At 36.8% G+C, this 24,111-nt stretch overlaps 2 protein-coding genes across 5 annotated transcripts in view; one reads left to right on the plus strand and one right to left on the minus strand.

The window, feature by feature from the left end:
- Window positions 1-7,034, plus strand: part of LOC107557587 (MAPK associated protein 1) — a 52,123-nt gene extending 45,089 nt beyond the window's left edge. For both annotated transcript variants that reach the window (XM_016241062.1, XM_016241063.1), the window contains exons 10-12: window positions 1,952-2,089; window positions 5,285-5,382; window positions 5,478-7,034. In XM_016241062.1, coding sequence (XP_016096548.1) covers window positions 1,952-2,089; window positions 5,285-5,382; window positions 5,478-5,600 — 359 coding nt within the window. In that variant the 3' untranslated portion in view covers window positions 5,601-7,034. The remainder of the gene's footprint in view (window positions 1-1,951; window positions 2,090-5,284; window positions 5,383-5,477) is intronic.
- Window positions 7,035-16,226: 9,192 nt separating this feature from the next.
- Window positions 16,227-24,111, minus strand: part of LOC107557588 (uncharacterized protein C9orf172 homolog) — a 61,039-nt gene continuing 53,154 nt past the window's right edge. For 2 of the 3 annotated variants that reach the window (XM_016241065.1, XM_016241064.1), the window contains exon 2: window positions 18,480-21,876. In XM_016241065.1, coding sequence (XP_016096551.1) covers window positions 18,557-21,823 — 3,267 coding nt within the window. In that variant the 5' untranslated portion in view covers window positions 21,824-21,876 and the 3' untranslated portion in view covers window positions 18,480-18,556. Of the gene's footprint in view, window positions 16,276-18,479; window positions 21,877-24,111 lie in introns of those variants that run through there. The other variant, XM_016241066.1, reaches the window with a different exon arrangement.

Genomic DNA, 24,111 nt, shown 5'->3' on the forward strand with positions numbered 1-24,111 from the left:
TTAAATCATGAAAGAACTGTGATTAACCACATTATTTTAGAAAGGTGAGTTAAATTTCACTAGACACACGCAGACCTGATTACTGCCAGACCTGTTGAATCAAGAAATCACTTAAATAGAACCTGTCTGACAAAGTGAAGCATGCTTAAAGAGCCACACATCATGCCGCAATCTAAAGAAACTCAAGAATAGTTGACATGTATCAGTCTGGAAAGGGTTATTAAGCCCATTTCTAAGGCTTTGGGACTCCAGTGAACCATGGCCAGAGCCATTATCTACAAATGGAGAAAACTTGGAACAATGGTGAACCTTCCCAGGAGTTGCCGGCCAAACAAAATTACTCCAAGAGCACAACAACGACTCATCCAAGAGGTCATAAAAGAACCCAGAACAACATCTAAAATATATATATTCAATATATATAATTTATATTTGTTTATGAAATATATACTAACTAATATATATTTGTTAAATTATATATTATATAAATAAATATAAATTTACTCATTTTAAAATACAAATAAAGCAACTAAGATTTTAACATTGCATGCTAAATTTTTCATTTAATCATAGATTAATGTAGTGTAATATTTATTTATTATTATTATTATTATTATATTATAGTGTAATATTAATACTATATATTATTAACAGAATACTATAATGTAGTATACTATATCAATTACTATGCAATAATTGTTATATAGTTTTTATATTAGAACATGGGAGATTGTATTTATTTTTATTTATTATTTATATCTATTTATATAATATAATAATATATTAATATATACATGTCTGTATTAGTTATATTTTAGCTTATATTATACTATTATAATATAGAAAATGTTATTTGATATTTATGATATTATTATTTATATATTTGACATAAATAATATAACTAAGACTTATTTATATATATATATATATACCTGCTGACCAAAAAGAACACACAAGCTCATCTCACATTTGCCAAAAAATATCTTGATTATCACCAAGGCAAATATTCTGTGGACTGATGAGACAAAAGTTGAACTTTTTGGAAGGTGTGTGTCCCGTTACATCTGGCGTATGAAGGAGAATGTCCGGCCGTCAGTTTGTGACCTCAAGCTCAAGCGCACTTGGGTTATGTAGCAGGACAATGATCCAAAACACACCAGCAAGTCCACCTTTGAATGGCTCAAGAAAAACATAATTAAGGTTTTGGAGTGGCCAAATCAAAGTCCAGACTTCCGATTGGGATGCTGTGGCATGTCCTTAAACAGTCCATTCATGCTCAAAAACCCTCCAATGTGGCTGAATTAAAACAATTCTGCAAAGAAGAGTGGGCCAAAATTCCTCCATATATATAAAGAGAGAGAGAGACTTGAGAAAGTCTCTCCAGTTCTTCCTTGCTTCTCCTGACTTCTCAGTTTCTTCACCTCTCAAAGCGCGTGACTCAACTCATGAACAAAAGTTTGGCAGATGGTCTTCAGATCAAACACAGTCCTATTTTGTGAAAACACACAAAACAAAATCCAGCACACTTGACAGTTGCTCCATCCCAATTACAGCAGCGCTCCAGGCGCAGGAAGCCTGTGTGAGCCAGGGAATCTCTGTAGGAATTTCACTGTGATTGACAGGCTGGAATTTTTTTCTGAAACACTGATGTTTGCATACTATTTTTTTTTTAAGTCATGTGAACGATTGACAGCTGTCACATCCATTATGGATAAGACTGTGTGTGTGTGTGCTTCTGAGATAGACCTGTAATAATAATCCAGACCTCTCTCTCTCTCACAGCGTTTCCTACAGAATCAGTGTCAGTCTGGTTTGGTTCTCCTTTTATATTTAAATAACAGGGAAATAAACCCACACACCTGTTAATCTTTAAAACCTGGGCGTCGTTTTTATGTAAACTCTTTTGATTAAAAACAGTGATTTTTAAGGTAAAACCACCTCACTTTTCCAGGAATTTCTGGTGAAAAGGTTGAGATCGATCCTGTCACCAATCAGAAGACAAGCACAAAGTTCTGGATCCGACAGAAGCCAATCTCCATCGACTCGGATCTGCTGTGCGCCTGTGACCTGGTGGAGGAGAAGAGTCCAAGTCAGTTCTGCTCGTAGTTTTGTGAAATATGCATAATCTTTCATTATTTATATACATTACCGTTAAAAAGTTTTGGGGTTAATTTTTTTGAAAGAGTCTCTTCTGCTCACCAAGGCTGTATTTATTTGATCAATAATACAGTAAAAGAACTCAAGTTCATGCCAGCTCTTACAATAAAAATAAGATGGAAAGATAAAAAAATGAATAGTTTCCATGGATCTAATCTTTGCATCTGTTATTTTGATGTTTGAATCAGGTCTCCTCTGTTGGAATAGAATTGGCTAGATGGCGCTGTCACAAAAAAAAAAAAGGGTCCAAGTAGAAATGCCGTTCTAGTAGAACTGCGGTCCTGAAACGGCAGCCTCCGGTACTGCAGGAACACAGTATTGGGGTTGTTTTTGTTCAGACCAATGTGAAAATCGACCCATGCTTTCACCCTGCAAACACGCAGAGCTGTAAATGTAAACTGGTGGCTCGATAAGAAGATAATGCATTATAAAAATCGAAATTAATATAATAATTTATTGATAATCATTGTTTAAAATAATATAATAATTAATACTTTTGACCTATCCATTTTATTAAAAATGGTTTAAAGGCTGAAATGTGAGGTGTATCATTTTATAAAACTTTTTGTTTTTGTGAAAACTTGTGTCTGAACTGTAAATCATGCTTTTTACAGTTTAAAATTTTACTATAGACATTGCCCTACCCCGCTCATATGGTATTAATTTTATTCGTGCAGGTCTTAAAAAAGGTCTTAAAGTCTTAAATTCGAGCTTAAAAATCCTGCAGAAACCTTGTCTTAAAATGTTATTTATTCCTGTTGTGGCTGAATTTTCTGCAGCCATTATGCCAGTCTTCAGTCACAGTGCTATTATAGTTTTTATTTAAATTTTGATTTAGTTTGTTTTCATTTTGAGTTTTTAATTTTGGTTAAAGTTGTAGTGTTTTTTGTTGTGTTTTTTTTGTTATTTGTAGTAGTTTTTTTTTTTACATAGTTAATAGTTTTGAATCTTTTTTTCTTTAATAGTTATTTTTTTATTATTAATTGTTCTGTTTTAGTTTTAGTTATTTTAGTTAAACCAAATTAAATGAGAAATGTTGCCCTGGCAAGTGGTTGAAATAAAAAAAAGTTTTTTTTTTAATGTTTTATAAAAGTTTCTTATATTTTATTTTATTCCAGTTAATGTTTTCATTTTTTTGTATTAGTTAACTATAATAATCTTGCTTCAGTGTCACATGATCCTTCAGAAATCTGCATATTTTTGTGGAAACTGTGATAGACAGAACAGCATTTATTTAAAATAGAAATCTTTTGTAACATAAATGTCACTTTTAATCATTTTAATGAATCACTACTGAATAAAAATAGAAATTTCTTAAATAATTATATATTTTTTTATTATAGTTTATTTTATACTTGCAGTAAAGTAATAGGCACTGCCTCTCTTGCCTCCCAGAGAAAACGTCTCTGGTTTATGTAGAAACTCTTTTGATGTCCCACATCACTGGCGACTGACAGGTATAGTGTAGCACTGCAAACTCACAAAGGGAGTTATATTGCATTACACTTACAGGGAACTCCGTTACTGAAAAACAAAATCTATTTACGCAGCCTTTCTGTAAGGTTTGCATTGGTAAGTGATGCAGACATCTCTTCTTAGCGGATATGACAGGGACACGAGAACTGTGATAGACAGAACAGCATTTATTTAAAATAGAAATCTTTTGTAACATTATAAATGTCACTTTTAATCATTTTAATGAATCACTACTGAATAAAAATATAAATTTCTTAAATAATTATATATATATTTTTTTATTATAGTTTATTTTATACTTGCAGTAAAGTAATAGGCACTGCCTCTCTTGCCTCCCAGAGAAAACGTCTCTGGTTTATGTAGAAACTCTTTTGATGTCCCACATCACTGGCGACTGACAGGTATAGTGTAGCACTGCAAACTCACAAAGGGAGTTATATTGCATTACACTTACAGGGAACTCCGTTACTGAAAAACAAAATCTATTTACGCAGCCTTTCTGTAAGGTTTGCATTGGTAAGTGATGCAGACATCTCTTCTTAGCGGATATGACAGGGACACGAGCGCAGCTCTCCAGACGCGTGCTGCTAACGGTGATTGATGAAGTGCAGACAGATTGCTGAAGTCTGCTCACAGGCGCTGCGGCGCACTACGCCTGGAAATGCTCCAGTCTCACAGTCGGGATATACCATTCACTGAGCATTTATTTTTGGAGCAGGACTATTTATTTCTGTGTCCTGTGTGTTCAAATTCAAAGATGTAAAAGCCAGTATTTGAGATTAATTATGTTTAAAACAGTCATCTTATTATCAAAGTGTGTCACAGTTTCCACAAAAATATGAAGCAGCACAACTGTTTTCAACATTGATAATAATCAGAAATGTTTCTTGAGCTGCATATCAGCATATCTGAATGATTTCTGAAGATCATGTGACACTGAAGACTGGAGTAATGATGCTGAAAATTCAGCTTTGATCACAGGAATAAATTACATTTTACTATATATTCAAATAGAAAACAGTCATTTTAAATTGTAACATTTCACAATATTACTGCTTTTTTTTTCTATTAGTGCTTTTTTTGATCAAATAAATACAGCCTTGATGAGCAGAATATCAAAACATTAACAAATCTTACTGACCCCAAACTTTTGACCAGTGTGTATATATATTTCTTTAAATATGATATTAATCACATTAATTTTGACAGCCCTGGCTTATTTTATTGTCAGTGGTGTTCTAGACTTTCTTGGTGCCAACATAAGATGTGATCTTTCTTTCTTTCTTTATGAAATTATCAATTTATCATTATTTAACTAAATTATTTAACTTAATTATCAAGATACAAATGTGTTCATGTATTTAAAATCCACATGGCATCTGCTTTTTTTTATTAGACTATTTTTCTTGTTGGGCTGTAATGACTGAAAACTGATTCCAACATAATAGAACATTTCCAAAAATATTTGGTCAAAACTAAGATTAATAAAAATGTTGCAGTTGTAGACTTTTGTAAAAAAAATAATTCATAATAATAATCATAGAAATAATAATTATGTAACAAATACTGTTAGCTCACATGCACATGTATATTGAACCATGGTGGTCATTTTTTTGCTGAATGTAAGAAGATCTTTATGGTTTCTTTGTAGGTCATGCAATTTTTAAGCTCACATATCTAAGCAACCACGATTACAAAGCCCTGTACTTTGAGTGTGATGCTGCTACTGTCAATGAGATTGTGCTCAAGGTAGGGTTTCCATTTTTTTGTTGTTTTTCTGCAATTTTTGTGTATAAATTTGATCATATTCACAGGAAGTATGTTGTTTTCTCTTCCTCTCCCAGGTGAACTACATCCTGGAGTCCCGTGCCAGTACGTCAAGGGCGGAGTACTTCGCCCAGAAACAGCGCAAACTGAATCGTCGCACGAGTTTCAGTTTCCAGAAGGACAAAAAGTCGGGCCAGTAGGGCTAGCGGCCAAACCGATCAGTAGACTCTGAACCAAACGGCCTGCGTAAGCGGAGGCAAAGAGATAGACAGGAAAATGTAAAGAATAGAAAGATAGCGAGAAGTTTCGACGAAAATATAGAGGAAATGTGAGACAGATGTCTCATCCGGATGGAGAAATCAGCCTCCCAAGGTCGGCCTTTCCTGGACTGACGGTCCTTAATCATATCAGAGCACTAATGCTCTCTGCTGTCACTCGAATGTACAAACCAACCAACAATCTAATTAAACAATTGTATTAACATTTGAAGCCACAGCCATCGCCCAGACCAGACAAAACCATCGGCTGGACTCTGAATGCCAAGGACCGAGAACTTGCTGCTGTTTGTGTCAAAGACTTACTTTTCACTGCCTACAAACCAACTGTACGTAAACGCGCACCAAACGAACGCAGTCGGAAACCTTACAAGCCAGAAAGAGCAAGCGAACCGTATTAGCTGTTCCCGTATGTATCAAAGACGTTAAACGAATCGGACACTAACACGTAAAGGGATCGCAAAATTATTTATTTTTTTGGTGAAAATGTAAATAGCAGACGCATTCAGGGTCTGATGACAAACCCTCTTTGGCCATAGTACTTCAGTGCCTGCTACAGATCAATACGACAAATGCGTTCTTCGAGATTTTAAGCGTCCGCTGGTTAAGTCGGGAAACTCTTTTTACCACCAGAGGAGGTTAACAGTTTAAGGAATGACTGATTTTTAATGATCAAATATGAAATTATTAACTACTTTTTACTGTGATGTGTGTTTTCCCCTCTGCATTGTATCTTTGGATTGCATATATATATACAATATATATATATATATATATATATATATATATATATATATTATAACGGACCAATCGCCGTCTGTCTCTTTTCGGCAAATGTTTTGGTTTATTCTGACTGTCCTCTTGGGCTGCTATGGGAATGTATGACCGTCTCTGCCACATTTCTTTATAAATGTTAAAGATAACATTATTACACTAGGTTCATTTCGTCCACGTCCGTCGTCTCGTTTTGCCGTCTCAACCTGAAACTCTCGCTCTATAACTCCACTTCAAACGCTGCTGTTTTTAAACTGGATTCAGGGTGTTTGTTCTACCCAAAACTGTTCTGACTCAGGTTTCCGACTGCCATGTTGTCTTGACTGATCTTTTTTTTAATTTTTATTACGTCTGTCAAAGCCAGAGAGCGATGACTGATACTCAGTTCAGCCCTGACGAATGGACAAAGAGAGGCCGTGCTTTCCTGTGACGGGGATAACAGCTGAATAGACATTTCAAATCAAACTTTATTTATAATATTCAGATGACCTGGGGGGTGTTATCATGTGGCCTATGGAATCAATATTTGCTACAGTACATGTATACTGTATATAAGTAGATTTTCTAATTAAAGACTGAACTGAAAAAAATGTGTTTTGTCCTGGTGTCGATTTGTTGGATTTTCATGCTTCCGCTGTTGCATAAGGTAGGCAGCGTAATTGTGTTTGATTTTAAGATTGCTTCTTATGGACAAATTCTAATGCAGCATTGCATGCATCTTTCACAGATAAGGCAATCCCAGAATGCATTTGCGACGTGACGCTCATTCAAGCTGGCAGATAAGTAATCAGTTATTTCATTCAATAAATGTAAATTATTGATTAAAAATAGCTGTTTCATTTAGAATTTAGTACTGTATCTCTATTGGAATCAGTCGAGTTTCACATGTGTTTTGCCGAGAGGCACTTTTTGAGTGTATGTAGAGCACTCTAAATCAAATACATGTTTTTTAGTTTTTTTTTTTATCACAGCTAGGTTAGTGCCTTTAAAGGGTTGCTGCCTATTTAGACAGAAAGGCAGGTTACTAGGTTTTACATTAAATCCACTGTTAAAAGTATGGAAATAAAATAAAAATGTAAAGGTTTGTTTGTCAAGGGCGCCTTATATTTGCCATATTTTGTCTTTTTTGAGTCCATATGGTTTGGTGTGTGTTGTTATCGTTAAATACAACTCTTAAAAATAATTTATATTTTACTTTAATATAAATTTAAATGTTGCCTTGGCAACTAATTGAAGTCTAAAATTGGTAAAACTGAACTGAAAAAGAAATGATGATTAAAGTGACAAGCACATACATTACTAAAACATCGTAAAATTGAAATGAACTAAAATTAAAACAGAAAATATAAAAAAATTAAGCTAATTCAAAATACTAATTAATGCTGTAATATAAGAAAAAAATATTTACATTTTGTATGGGTCAAAATGATTGTTTTTTCTTTTATGCCAAAAATGATTAGGATATTAAGTAAATATCATGTTCCATGAAGATATTTAGTAAATTTCCTACTACCTGAATATATAAAAACTTAATTTTTGATTAGTAATATGCATTGCTCAGAACTTCATTTGGACACCTTTAAAGGCGATTTTCTCAATATTTGGATTTTTTTTTGCACCCTCAGATTCCTCATTTTCAAATAGTTGTATCTCGACCAAATGTTGTCCGATCCTAACAAACCATACATCAATGGAAAGCTTTCAGATGATGTATAAATCTCAATTTCGAAAAATTGACACTTAAGACTGGTTTTGTGGTTCAGGGACACATGTTACAAATCAGTGAGTGAAGTATATTCTGCAAAAAATATACTACTTTAAAAAAAATACTATATTATTATATACTATACTATATCAAACACTTCTTTTTCAAATCTTTTATTTGCTGTTATTAACATTATTATTAACATATCATTAACACTAACCAGCATTAAATTACTGCATTAACTATTGTAAAATACCCTGTTAACTGTATTAGTGGCCTAAAACAATTACTAAATCGTTACTAGGAATTGCTATTAGCTGTCAAACATTAAAAGCATGGCTCTAGCAATGCAGAGGTCATGGGTTTGATTCCCGGGAAAACTGATCAAATGCAATGGATTTGAATGTAGCTTTGGATAAAAGTGTCTGCCAAATGCATAACTGTATTAGTTACAGCCTACTTTTGATTAACGTAACGTATCTTTTGATGATTATGGAGACAAAAAACATCTCATTATAAGACCACCAAAATGTATTCATGAAGTAAATGTGATCTGAAGATGTCATGCTGACTTTTACAGGAGTCATGCTACAATCTTTTAAATCCAGTCACTGCATGAAAAATGATGCATGTTGTCAAATGCAGTGAGGTGTCCACATCCTTCATACAGTCGCTGAATGAGTTTGTTCTCTGTATAATGTAGAGAAATCTCTTTGTTGCAACATTAATACAAAGCCGAGAACGTTTGTTAGCCTCTGGCTAGTGCGGGTCTCTCCTCTGTCACATTTTGTTTGCTTTGCTCCACCAACCCTACAGGCCTCAAGAGAGCCAGACACCCAACTGAACGAGGAGTCATGCAGCACTCGCTGCTTCATCTCATACTTATATAAAGTGAAAAAAAAACAAAAAACTAATTGGTGTGGGATTTACTTGACTAGCAATTTCTAAGTGAAAATAGTTTCAAATTTTACAAATAATTACAAAGAAATGGCAAGTGACGAAATAATTTTTTTTAATTAAATAATTTTCTTGTAAAATATACTCAAATAATTCTTTATTTACAGCTATATATATATATATATATATATATATATATATATATATATATATATATATATATATACTTCAGCTTCTTTTGTGGCATCTTTGAGACATCTAGTAATTTTTTTTCTTTTTCTTTTTAAATTACATTTGTATATTTTGAGTAAAGAAAATGCCTATTATTTTGCTTTCTGATATTATTTTTATGGTAATTGAGCACTTTTTTCAGTGCACTGAAAAGTAAGATTATATATATATATATACGCACACACACACATATACTGTATATATAGGTGTAAATCAAATATTGGTGTAAAAAATTAAATAACTACAAAAATGAAATAATAAAATATGTATAATTTATTATTTTATTTAGTAATTAAAATGTATGTGTGTGTGTGTGTATATATATATATATATAAAAAATAAATTTTACATTAAAATTGTGGTACTATTTTAGTATGTACATTGTTTTATATTGTAAACTTTTTGTAGTAATTGAAATTATATTGGTATATCATATATTTATATATTAAAATTATAAGTACTTACTATATATTTATAGATTAAAGTTAGGCTATATATTAGAAATATAAAATGCATGTTGATGCAAGATGTGAAAGGAGTTGATTACCTTTGACTACATTTTAGTTAAAGTTTTTGTTCATGTTAATTTTATAATGACTTTATTATCTATGTGGAACTTTTGTATTTTGTTTGCAAATTTTAGTTAAGTTTGATATGAATGCTGCAATCGATTCAACTTTTGAATTTTGAATTTTTGTCTGGATCTCTTGACTGCAATTCTAAGATCTGCTTTTTGATTAATGGGTTTATCTTTCCCTCAGTGTTTCCATTTTGAACAGGGATCAGGAAATTCATCCGAATATGAAGAACTAGTAGTAGTAAAGTAGAACATGTTTGCCCTAAGATCAGCTGCATGAATGCTGTTTAAGTAACCACTGACTGTGTTTCACTTTGCAGTGTAGTGAAAAAGACCAACTAGCCAATGGACTTCATTTAAAAAGGATGCAAGCAGCAGCACTTCAACAACAGGTATCGTCTCGCCTCAGGTTAAACACTGGGGATCAGAGCCCAGCTGGCAGAGGACACATCCTTACAGACGCCTCTGTCTTGAGGTTCTTCTGCAGCTGTGGCCCCTGAGAGATCTTTTTCTGCTCTCCTTGAGAAACGGAGATAGACACTGGTTAAAAATATCCTGAGACCTCGCCACAACCGAGACAATAAACTTAATGCAGAGTGACAGTTATGGAGCCGGAGATGGATTTTCTCAGTTCTTGTTGCAGGAGAAAGAGGCTTGTTTTTGCTTTCTCTGCCGTCTGAGTGCTGTGAACATCTCCTCGGCTCTGTCACGATGCTTGTTTTGGCTCTGCAGCACTGCAGTGTCTCTGTGCATCCTCACTGGACTCTTTCCAGACGGTGTCAGTTTGGCTTTCGCACACAGTACATTTGGTGTTCTGTCGAGTGCAATTGTTTTGATGGTAGTCCGCCTTTCAGTCCACTAGCTTTAATGTTGATGCACTCAGTGTTAGTATCATTGTTTTCAGAGCTGCCTGGGAATTTTTTAAGGATGAAATGGGGTTTTGTCTATCTATCTATCTATCTATTGCATATTTGCATTGTGTTGGTACAGCACAGTGATTTTGTCTTTTATTAAAATTAAAAATCACAAGGCTCTTTGAATGTTTTAATAAAGGATCAGGCCCATTCAGCAAAACAAGAAAGCAATATAGACCAAGAGCCACATTCATAACGCCGCGTGTTTGTTTGATTTATACCAGGCAGTAAAATGCATTTTCACGTATTCTTTTTTCTCTATGGATATCCTCCGTTTGTGTGTTTTCCAGCAGCAGCAGCAGTTCTTCAGATGGAAGCTGACTGCCGTCTACAGGCGACAGCTGCAAACTGAGCAGGTGCATATATTATTCACTTCTGCAAACACGCACGCTTCTGAACGCACTGACCAGATACATCTTAGGTGTCATGTATTGTTCACTTAATTTAAGTGCATTAACTGCTAAAATCCAGAAAGGTCAAATTTGCATGTTCAACAGTATTTCAGTCTACTCTCTGCTTAAATCAAATGTCTGTTAATCCAATCAAACAATGAGTTAAAATAAAGATAAAGCACTTTTCGTTCATCATCACTTTAGAAAGAAAAGGACAAGTCGAGCCCATTCCATTGTGAGATACAGTAGGCTATTCCACACTGACAAATGTCAAGTCATCTGGGTATTTTATACATACATAAGTCACACATAGTACATACTTCAGCAATATTAAAATTAGTATGGTATTCTAAACATAGCCCTGATATTTAGAGATTTATAGCCTACAAGCCCTGATTAAATGTTTATGCAAACAACTAAAGATTTTAGCTCACGCTTTGCTTCCCTCTGGAGGTTAAACACACTAACATGTGACGTCATCGTTCCAAGTGTTGAACTAAAGATAAAAAGACAATGTAAAAATACTGACAGATACTTTATAATGGCACGCACTGTATAAAGGCCCTAGATCGTGTAATTTTAACAACTCACGACTTTCAAAACTGTTTTTGTCTAGTGATTTTTTTTCAGCTGAGATTTTGTCAGCTGAGCAATCAGTATGTTGTTCAACAACTGTACCCTTACGACCTTAAAGGGGTCATATGATGCGATACAAATTTTTCCAAAGAGATATTCTTTATAAAAGTTCAGAGTTAGCCATGCCTACCTAAAACCGCTCGTTCTAACACGCCCCCACATGTCTATGTCACAATGTGGGAAGATTTGAATAACGCCGCACAAATGTTCATGCAAAGAAAGAAGGCGTAACTTTTATTCTCGCTGTAGTATTGTTGACGCTGCAGCCATGTCCTGAAGACGCTGTGTGTTTCATTGTGAAAGCGAAACTACTTTGTTTGGTCTTCCAAAAGAGGATGCTATCCATTTCGTCATGCCTAGAGCTGGTCTGTGCTGGTCGCTGAGGAAATACAACAACTTTCACTGTGGACAAAGCGGAGTCCAGCCCGGGGTCGTCACATGTGCTTGCCGCTCATTCGTCGCATCCGCCGGGCGCGCCGTTCTCAACTCCGCCACCTCCGCTCACTCTATCCCGGCCTCAGCACATGCTAAGCCGGGGCTTCCCCTCACGCTAGGCCGCTGTGTTTTTCGTTGTGAAAGCGAAACTACTTAGTTTGGTCTTCCAAAAGAGGACACGACTACAAATCAGCGGTTAAGTTGTATTTACGACACTGTTCCAGAACAGTTCAACCCAAATATCCAGATGTGTGCAGCACATTTTATGGAGGACTGTTTACTGATCCGGGGAGAGTAGCGTTAGACTAAAATGCCGGCAGTTCTGACTCGCGTAAGTACGTTTTCATTTAAAGGATTTGCCACTGATGATTCAAACGCGAGTTTTGGGCAGTAGAGTAGCACTTGTTGTTTGTCATTTCTCCGATCACAAATGCAGACAGGGTTTTATGTTTACGCGGCGCGATGCAAAGCAACGCAACATGTAAAAAGACAGTATAAGTCATTATAATCAGTAATTATGTACCCACTGGATGCAACAAATGCCTAGTTTGTAATGGGTTTTAATGCTTTTGTCTTGTCGCTCCGGCCGGACAGGGCATCGTCACAGTATGGTGAGGGGCATGACATTTCCGTCTCATGCTTGAGGAATTTGGCCAATCACAACGCACTGGATAGCTGGCCAATCACAGCACACCTTGCTTTTCAGACCAATGAGCTTTGTAAAAATCGACGTTTTTCAGAAAGGCAGGGCATAGAGGAGAAACAATAATGTACAGTATGTGGAAAATAATGTGTTTTTTTAACCTTAAACCGCATAAACGCATTTCATTACACCAAATACACAAAATAATGTTCTTTTTAGCAGCGTCATATGCCCCCTTTATGTCTTTGGAAATTAACCATGATTTTATTGTAGTAAAAGTGTAGTAACCATGTTTTTTTTGGAGTATTGACTTATCACAGTTTTACTACAAATACCATGGTTAAACTATGGTTAGTGTAGCAAAACCATTAATTTTCATAAGGGCTGTATAATCCATTGAACGCACTCCACTTTAGTCCCTCACAGCCTCGTTTTAAATCCTGTCGAAAATCAAATATGGCGCTGCCCTCACTAAGAACAGGAAAGGTCTTCTAACACACCACATGGTGGAGCCACAACATTAAAAGAATTACACAAGATGGCAACATTACGACTTGTTTTGTCTTAGTAATTATATGACAACGGAAACAATCTTTCAAAGACACACTTTTTTTTATTTAAGCTTTAGTTTCTTCTTTTTTTTTTCTCTGTGAGACCGTGCCATTGTCTCATTTGTTTTCAGCATAACAGCGATGGTCGACACATTGATCTTGAAAAATATCACTCCTACTATATATTTTCATAGATTGTACTATATACTTTATCCCTCATATACAGCATATTTTCAAATATCAAATATTCAGGCAGGTTAATTATATCCATGTAATGTGATAGAAAAAATAGAATCACATGCAATCATTTCTTTCTGTTTACCACTGTATATGTACACTCTGCCGGGCCAAAACACCTGAACATGTGCTATAGCGGTTCTGCCAGTGCTCTGAGTTCAGACAGAAGGATGTGCAGTGACAAGAATTCATCAAGTAAAGCAGTGAATAGATTTGTCTAAACAAAGTATAACTGGGATTCAAGGAAAAAACGGCTTTGGACATGAAATAGGAGCCAGTTCATGACAAAATTTTACAGGTGTTGGATCACTGATTCTCGAGTACTGCGACAAAGCAGGTTACCCAACTGAAGAAGAAAAAAAATCGACAAATTATTTGTGAAATTTACTACAAATTTCTGAGTGAAAGCCGTTTATGCACCATTTTTTCCCCCCACTGTAACAGTGTTTTTCTTCATGTCAACACCGACAAATAAAAACATTTACTGTTAGGTCAAATACTTACGGATAACAAATCCAGCATTACACTTCAAGAATTAACTGATAATACAGGATGGTTTTAAACAATGGAACAATAGAAATTTGACATCTGAGTGTTGACATAGCCATTTTGTTTTTGCACGTAGTAAATCATTTTTCTGGTGTTGCTTGCTATTAACAGACCTACTAATGGTGGCAGATAAAAATGTGGACAATTTTGTGCTGTAACTCAAGAATCAGTGATGTGTTTTGCTACCACATGTTGCATTTGTATTGTAGCATGTCTAAACAATGCAAAACACATGTGAAACAAGTGAAATCAAAACCACACACACCCAATATTTTTCCAAGCTTAATAACCAATGTAGCATACATCAAATCTGATTCCATTTTTCTAGAGACGAAACTACAGCTGCATCTGATATCATATCCCTCATAATCTTAACAACTACTAAAATATTTCCAAGTCTAATAGGTGATCACAAGGAAACTCTATCAATGACACGCATATAAGAGATATCTCAGTTCACAGTGTTTCTGATGGAACAGTACCGGCCAACACCTAATGTGCAGCACATCACTGATACCAATATTTTCCAGATTTTGTCTTCGAGTTCATTATTGCTCAAGTAATTCTACTAAACATACATAAAAGCACCAATTACTTCATTAAATCGAAACCTAAATTACGTAAACCATTTACAAAAATGAGTTTACCAAGTGGGAGCACAAAATTCTAGGTGTTGCTTAATTCTAAGCAGCTCTCTTTTTAATTAAAGCCGTTCCTCAAAGTACATTTAATACGGCCCTTTGTATGTACTGTTTCTACTCTGCATTAAGTTCTTCTTTTTTAACTGTATGTTTATAATAATACAATATAATATTATATAACATAATGCCTGTATTTAACATATCAATAAAATACATATTATTTTTTAGTGATAAAAAGAAATAGAGTTTTATATTTCTTTAGCCAAAACTTTTTCAACATTTTTGTGGGACAATGTTGGTAATTTTTTTTGCATAGGAAAAAATATTCAGCTCTGATGTAAATAAGTACATAATTCTGTAGTTTGCCAAAATAAATAAGGATTGTTTTTTTCTCTCTCGCTCTTCGTGAACAATAAAAGAATATCAAAAGAGAATTGCTATAAAGAAAAGAATGGTGATAATTGCCAGTGAAGCATAAACAAATCCTGGGACTAGATATCAAGTCGATGAATAAACAGTGCGAATTAGTCATATTCAAGAACTGATGGGCAATATTCCAACATTGAATAATACTGACCTTGCAGACATGAATACATTTTTTCATTACCAAAATACATATCTATAAACATGTATAACAAATAAGCTTGATATATTTAGATATGTACTATAGTGAGATCTATGCTTTAATATATAAAAGGTGCACTTGTTTAAATAATGTCATCTAGGAGATGTGGGTTGGCTACCCAGTCCAAAGTTCGTGGCTCAGAGGCTGCCATTATCATGCACATGAACTGCTTGCCGGTCCTTTTATCAATAGGGTAAATAGTAGTTGGTGTGAACCTCCTGTTATTCTCAACAAACTCACAGAGCTTTTGGTAGACATTGGGATGCTCGTGGGGAAGAAACACCCCACGTATCCTCAACTCTCGCTGAATGTTGATGAAGCAGATCTCCCGTGCTTTCCTTCCCTCCTCGCCTTCCTTGTCAATGTCAGCCATACCTGGCGGTGGGGTCAGGATCAACGTTTCCATGTCGCTTTCCTTCCGATGGACCTTCTTTTCCGGGCTGTAGGAGGCAAGAGCAATCTTGGCAAACTTCCTGACGGTTGGGGCTTGGACCCTTGGCGATGGTCCGTCAGGCACTTGATCACCAACAGCGATGGATACATTCAAGAGAAAACATTCATTAGGGTCATATTCCTTTCCCGCCTCTTGGAGCTCCTTGCAATATTCCCCAAGGTTATCCTTGAAGCTCTCCAGCTCACGGAGAGATAAGTATGTTGGCGACATAAGTAGACTTTCTAGTCCAAAATGAAGGAAATTTGTGGATGAACCTGGATTTGGAAATCCCAGAAACAAGACACCCCTGCCCCGAGACAGGTATCCCACTTTGGCAATACGGGAGAAAGCTTTATGGACCTCTGCGGTTTCTCGACAGTGCTTAATAACGTGATCCTGTCGAAAATCAAATATGGCGCTGCCCTCACTAAGAACAGGAAAGGTCTTCTAACACACCACATGGTGGAGCCACAACATTAAAAGAATTACACAAGATGGCAACATTACGACTTGTTTTGTCTTAGTAATTATATGACAACGGAAACAATCTTTCAAAGACACACTTTTTTTTATTTAAGCTTTAGTTTCTTCTTTTTTTTTTCTCTGTGAGACCGTGCCATTGTCTCATTTGTTTTCAGCATAACAGCGATGGTCGACACATTGATCTTGAAAAATATCACTCCTACTATATATTTTCATAGATTGTACTATATACTTTATCCCTCATATACAGCATATTTTCAAATATCAAATATTCAGGCAGGTTAATTATATCCATGTAATGTGATAGAAAAAATAGAATCACATGCAATCATTTCTTTCTGTTTACCACTGTATATGTACACTCTGCCGGGCCAAAACACCTGAACATGTGCTATAGCGGTTCTGCCAGTGCTCTGAGTTCAGACAGAAGGATGTGCAGTGACAAGAATTCATCAAGTAAAGCAGTGAATAGATTTGTCTAAACAAAGTATAACTGGGATTCAAGGAAAAAACGGCTTTGGACATGAAATAGGAGCCAGTTCATGACAAAATTTTACAGGTGTTGGATCACTGATTCTCGAGTACTGCGACAAAGCAGGTTACCCAACTGAAGAAGAAAAAAAATCGACAAATTATTTGTGAAATTTACTACAAATTTCTGAGTGAAAGCCGTTTATGCACCATTTTTTCCCCCCACTGTAACAGTGTTTTTCTTCATGTCAACACCGACAAATAAAAACATTTACTGTTAGGTCAAATACTTACGGATAACAAATCCAGCATTACACTTCAAGAATTAACTGATAATACAGGATGGTTTTAAACAATGGAACAATAGAAATTTGACATCTGAGTGTTGACATAGCCATTTTGTTTTTGCACGTAGTAAATCATTTTTCTGGTGTTGCTTGCTATTAACAGACCTACTAATGGTGGCAGATAAAAATGTGGACAATTTTGTGCTGTAACTCAAGAATCAGTGATGTGTTTTGCTACCACATGTTGCATTTGTATTGTAGCATGTCTAAACAATGCAAAACACATGTGAAACAAGTGAAATCAAAACCACACACACCCAATATTTTTCCAAGCTTAATAACCAATGTAGCATACATCAAATCTGATTCCATTTTTCTAGAGACGAAACTACAGCTGCATCTGATATCATATCCCTCATAATCTTAACAACTACTAAAATATTTCCAAGTCTAATAGGTGATCACAAGGAAACTCTATCAATGACACGCATATAAGAGATATCTCAGTTCACAGTGTTTCTGATGGAACAGTACCGGCCAACACCTAATGTGCAGCACATCACTGATACCAATATTTTCCAGATTTTGTCTTCGAGTTCATTATTGCTCAAGTAATTCTACTAAACATACATAAAAGCACCAATTACTTCATTAAATCGAAACCTAAATTACGTAAACCATTTACAAAAATGAGTTTACCAAGTGGGAGCACAAAATTCTAGGTGTTGCTTAATTCTAAGCAGCTCTCTTTTTAATTAAAGCCGTTCCTCAAAGTACATTTAATACGGCCCTTTGTATGTACTGTTTCTACTCTGCATTAAGTTCTTCTTTTTTAACTGTATGTTTATAATAATACAATATAATATTATATAACATAATGCCTGTATTTAACATATCAATAAAATACATATTATTTTTTAGTGATAAAAAGAAATAGAGTTTTATATTTCTTTAGCCAAAACTTTTTCAACATTTTTGTGGGACAATGTTGGTAATTTTTTTTGCATAGGAAAAAATATTCAGCTCTGATGTAAATAAGTACATAATTCTGTAGTTTGCCAAAATAAATAAGGATTGTTTTTTTCTCTCTCGCTCTTCGTGAACAATAAAAGAATATCAAAAGAGAATTGCTATAAAGAAAAGAATGGTGATAATTGCCAGTGAAGCATAAACAAATCCTGGGACTAGATATCAAGTCGATGAATAAACAGTGCGAATTAGTCATATTCAAGAACTGATGGGCAATATTCCAACATTGAATAATACTGACCTTGCAGACATGAATACATTTTTTCATTACCAAAATACATATCTATAAACATGTATAACAAATAAGCTTGATATATTTAGATATGTACTATAGTGAGATCTATGCTTTAATATATAAAAGGTGCACTTGTTTAAATAATGTCATCTAGGAGATGTGGGTTGGCTACCCAGTCCAAAGTTCGTGGCTCAGAGGCTGCCATTATCATGCACATGAACTGCTTGCCGGTCCTTTTATCAATAGGGTAAATAGTAGTTGGTGTGAACCTCCTGTTATTCTCAACAAACTCACAGAGCTTTTGGTAGACATTGGGATACTCATGGCGAAGAAACACCCCACGTATCCTCAACTCCCGCTGAATGTTGATGAAGCAGATCTCCCGGGCTTTCCTTCCCTCCTCACCTTCCTTGTCAATGTCAGCCATACCTGGCGGTGGGGTCAGGATCAACGTCTCCATGTCGCTTTCCTTCCGATGGACCTTCTTTTCCGGGCTGTAGGAGGCAAGAGCAATCTTGGCAAACTTCCTGACGGTTGGGGCTTGGACCCTTGGCGATGGTCCGTCAGGCACTTGATCACCAACAGCGATGGATACATTCAAGAGAAAACATTCATTAGGGTCATATTCCTTTCCCGCCTCTTGGAGCTCCTTGCAATATTCCCCAAGGTTATCCTTGAAGCTCTCCAGCTCACGGAGAGATAAGTATGTTGGCGACATAAGTAGACTTTCTAGTCCAAAATGAAGGAAATTTGTGGATGAACCTGGATTTGGAAATCCCAGAAACAAGACACCCCTGCCCCGAGACAGGTATCCCACTTTGGCAATACGGGAGAAAGCTTTATGGACCTCTGCGGTTTCTCGACAGTGCTTAATAACGTGACGACACACACTACCGATTCGCCCATAGAGGCAGCTCTCCTTGTGGACGTCCCAGTCTTCGCGGCGACAGTTGCGAGAGCAGTAGTAGGTATAGCAGCTGTGGCAGGACTTAAAGTAGAGGCAGGCGTTAAACAAGGTCTCAGTCCGACGGCATTTATTGTTTGAACACATCATTGTGTCGTCCTCATCGGGACTCTGGTCAGGGGAGCACTCTTCTGTACTTCTCAGGCCATCACAACTCCCATCAGTGTCTCTTAGTGTGTCAGGATCTATTTTTATTGAAGTGGGTTGTTTGTCAAGTGGCATGCCACTTTCAGATCCTGCCATCGAATCCTTTCTCCTTGATCCTTGATCAAGCAGGTCTTCACTGGTCCTCCTAGTTGGAGGTTTGTAATCGATGACAAGGTCAGCTAGAAGCTCATCAAGCTGCTCTAAACTTTGCTGTAGGGATGTGCTTCTGTGCGTTTTCTCTTTGGTAGATTCTCCAAAGCGGGACTTTGCTTCACGTTGAGGGGCTTCTTGATTTGGGGCACTTTTGGAATCCAACACATCCCAACTTGCAGAGCGTGCTTCTGGTTTACTAAGATTGCTTGGTCTGATATCATTGTCTGTGATGGTAATCTCAGGTGTGACAAACCACAGTTTACTCGAAGAGCTCCGGGCCTCGGTTGGACTTTTGTCAATCAAAGAGTTTTCAGATAAGGACAGTGCAGCATAACGCCTTGGTGAGCTGGAAAGGTTGACAACCACAGGTTTTGGTCTTTCACTTGAAGTTTGTAGTACCCCCTGACAAAGAAGATTCTCATCACTTTTCCCTCGGGGTACTGGCTGTTCTCGCTCTACATGGGTATCAAGGATGTTATCCCAAGATCTTGAGTACGGTCTTGGGTCTGTTACTGTTCTTGCTGGCTCCATGCATGGGTTGGCATACCAAGTTGTGAGCTTTGGCTCTTGTCTAACTCTTGTGGGAGTAACCTGTGAGACATACGAGGAAGGGTAATGGCTTGAGTAGCCAGACACCTCTGAGCCGTACCAGTCTTCTGATTGAGGCTGTACCACACGGGCATGTCGTCTTCCCTCGGTGTAATATGCCCTTGCAGGAATATGATGCTCCATTGGTGGCGTGTAGGGGTTGGCCATGTAGAAGATCCGAGGGGGGGCCGTTTGAATCTGATATGTCCTTGGGTCATCGCCATAGAAAGTCCTTGCTGGAGGTGTCTGTATTATATATGCCCCTGGTTCACTGGCAGCATAGGTTTTAGGGTATACAGGCTGTCCAGGGTAATGGTAGGTGTCGATTTCTGTGAAATATGGCCGGGAAGGTACAGTATGAACAATGTGAGTCCTTGGATCTTGTACATATTGAACTTTAGGTGAATAGGGTTGGCTAGGAATGCTGTATCGGTCATCTTGATAATAAGTCCGTGATGGAGCTGAAGATCCATACTTCCCCAAATCCTCTGCATAGAAGAATTTAGTTGGCACATTGGGGCTTGAATGAGCCCTTCGTTCCCGTCCATATTGTTCCCTTGGCTCCCGTGGTGAGACCACCTTTTGTAAAGGGATCTCCATAGGCTGTATGTAGCTATTTGACATACTTTGGGAATACTGGTACGCCTGCCTGTACTCTCCAGTGAAGGACTCGGTGGGAGTCGGTGCCCTCGAAGTGGAGAAATGGCGAGGCACTGTCAGACTCCGACTGCCACTGCTGGGATACTTCTGCCAAGGTATGTCCACATGGGGTGTAGCTGCCTTTCGGCCTCCTTGCTGCACGGCCAACTCATCTGGTTTGATGTCCACCCGGCACCGAACATGAGGACTAGTAGCAGGTTTCTCTGGCCTTCCTTCATCAAAGCCTTCAGATACATATACAGGGGAATACCTGCTTGTATCACTCCTCTGCGGCTGCAGTTTGATGGGATGTACTTCGTTCATGTGTGCTCGCGTGGTGGCATAGGAAGACTCTTTTCTTGGGGAAACTTCCGGCCTTGGCTGAGCATTTCGATGCACCCTTTGAGCTTCCCGGCCCCTCCTTGCCACTGGAGGGGAAGCATCAAAAGATACAGGAGTTAGGCTGGTCTGAACCCGTGAGGCACTTCTAGATCTAGTCCTCTTCTTTTGTTCTGTCACAGCAATTTCACCAGACATCTCAGCAGTCATTGGCTGGGAGGTGAGACGGTAGCTAAATATGTCTGGAGAAGAAAACCGTTGGAGTCCATGCCCTTGTTGGCGACCTAAGGCGTTCCAGGCAACCTCTGGATTGGCCGCATTCCTTTCAGCCCTTTGGTATGGGTACTCCATTGCTATTGTATGATATTGGGGTTTGTCCATAGACTCAGTGTCAAAGCTACGGCAGTGCCTCTTTTTGCTTTTGCTTTTTCGAGTGTTCTCCAGTTTGCTGATGGATGGGGAATCACATTGTTTTGAGGGATGACAGGCTTTGGAGTGGTTCGAGAGGGAGTTCACTTTAACATCGTGATACACTGTTGATACTAGTATATCAGGTGGATCTGTGCGTGTCATCTTAATGAGACTCTTCTAATTTTCCCCATTAAATTCGTTTAGGTTAAGGTTCCCTGCAAGAGAGGAAGAAAACAAAACAAGATTAGTATTGCACAAGTTGCATTCAAACCACCTTATGGATATGATCTATAATACTGTGTGTGAATGCAAACAGTGTTTTTAGGAACTGGCTGATAACCATAAAAACACAACATTAAACTATGCGGACCCGGATACGGGTCCAAATCGCGTAAAAAAATGTTTATGCTTGATTTACATAGCCTTCCTTATATGGTATCAGCCCATATATGGGTTCATTTGAAAGCTTGGAGTGTCTTCTTTACAAAGAATACCATTCCTTTTGGTTTTTATATTCATAAAGCAGTAAAATTAAGCTTAGAAATGTATTCGTCCCACACACGAATTTCCGCCTAACCATTGCGAATAATTTTTACGAAGAATGTGTATTTGATATATATTTCACAAAAAAGTCAAGTCATATATCACAAGAAAGCTCTCATTCTCAGGAATTTGACGATGTAGATTATTTCATTGTGTGACAATCACAGATCGAATTATCTTCGATAGAATCGCGATGTAAAATTTGGTCACCTCTGAGCGAATTTACATTTATACTCGTAGCACTGCTTCAGTCAGCCGCAAACAGCCACAGATATCTATATACTCTATATTAGGATCTCTTCTTTCAAACAAGACCATTTCCACGTTTCTGCGTGCTTCCATCGGTGAGATATATAGCATTTTGTCCAGGTTCAGAAAAAGACGCTCGTCTGGAAACAGGCGCTCTTCATATCAGAAGCGCGCACAGCCAGCGCGTCTGATGTTCTAGAGATCTGTGGTCACTTGTGGACTGCAATTGGTCAGATTACATGTCTGTCAGCTTGGCGGCCATTTCAGAGCCGTGAAATTTGACACCTCTGCGTCACTCGAGGGGGAGAGGGGGGTCTTGCATCCGGGTCTGTTCCTCTCGGGGTTCTTTGGGCTCTGTAGTTTTTTTGAATGTTTTGAAGGCGAGATTCACTCACGGAATGGATACTGCAAACGCGGCTCGCAATATATCAATCTATGATAATCACATTATAAGAACATTCCGCGGTGCCGTGGAGAGGAATGAACGCGCGTCTGGTAAGGCTATATGAGCTGTGTTTGCGTGTTTTATATTAGATTGGTTGTTTGGAAACTTGATAGCACAGCTAGCATTATGATACACTGTTTATTGACAGAAAAGTACAGTACATTATGGATTTCAGTGAATATACAGTAAATATACATGTATTGTTACAGTGGTGTGTGGATGAACTGAAATGTGTTTGTTTGACGCTCTGAATGTTACAGCTAGCTGCCGAATAGCAAATTAGCTCATCTAGTGGCATCAAACAAAGTAAATTGCAGAGAGTTGAGCCTAATAGAACCTGAATTACAGATTTTCAAAAAAATTATTGCTTTTAAATCTCCAAAATCGCCTATTTTTTTTGTGTTTATAGTAATATTTGAAAAGTATATAATGTTATTTATAAAGAATTACACTCACGATACATTTTTTTTTTAAATTGAAAAATGAAATGTAATTCTTTAATTGAAAAAATGTTCATCATAGACTAGGTATATGAATCATATTTAAATCTATTTTTTAATAATTCCATAAATTTGGAAAAAAAGGCACTGACCCCAAAAATAATGAACAAAGACAAACTGTTTGCAGAGCATAAAAGCTTTCATAATTATCAGTGATGACCTTGATCCCTTAAGAGAACTGATAGCATAAGCTTCACACATTTCACATAATTAAACAAGAAGGCACCGCAGAATTTCCTCACTTCCTCACAAATGCGAGTCACATATATTGTTTTTTTTTTAAATAACGCTTATGCACATTATATATTATTTTAAATTCAATATAAGGAAAGAAGCCACTAAGCTGTGACAGCAGCAAATGGGTAATGACATATGAAATCACACAACACAATGATGAATCTAATCTGCATAAAATGTTCCATTCTCATTATTATTATAATTTTTTTAAATAAATTAATCAATTAATTTATTATTCATGGATCTGGTTAATTTAAAATTGCATGCAGTTTTGGTTCAATTACTTACTCAGTAGAATGTGAGAATATTAAATTGATCTTGAAGGCATTACAGTGAATATATACTGGCCTAATATGAAACACCTGTAACTACGACTGATCTGCAAAAATACTTTATTAGTATTTCTGTCTTGTATTCACCAGTACAAATATCTAAACATTCTTAAATCAAGATGCATTTACTTGAGAAGCAAAACT

Source organism: Sinocyclocheilus grahami, unplaced genomic scaffold, assembly GCF_001515645.1.
Source record: "Sinocyclocheilus grahami isolate Dianchi unplaced genomic scaffold, SAMN03320097.WGS_v1.1 scaffold609.1, whole genome shotgun sequence".
Classification (NCBI taxonomy): Eukaryota; Metazoa; Chordata; class Actinopteri; order Cypriniformes; family Cyprinidae; genus Sinocyclocheilus; species Sinocyclocheilus grahami.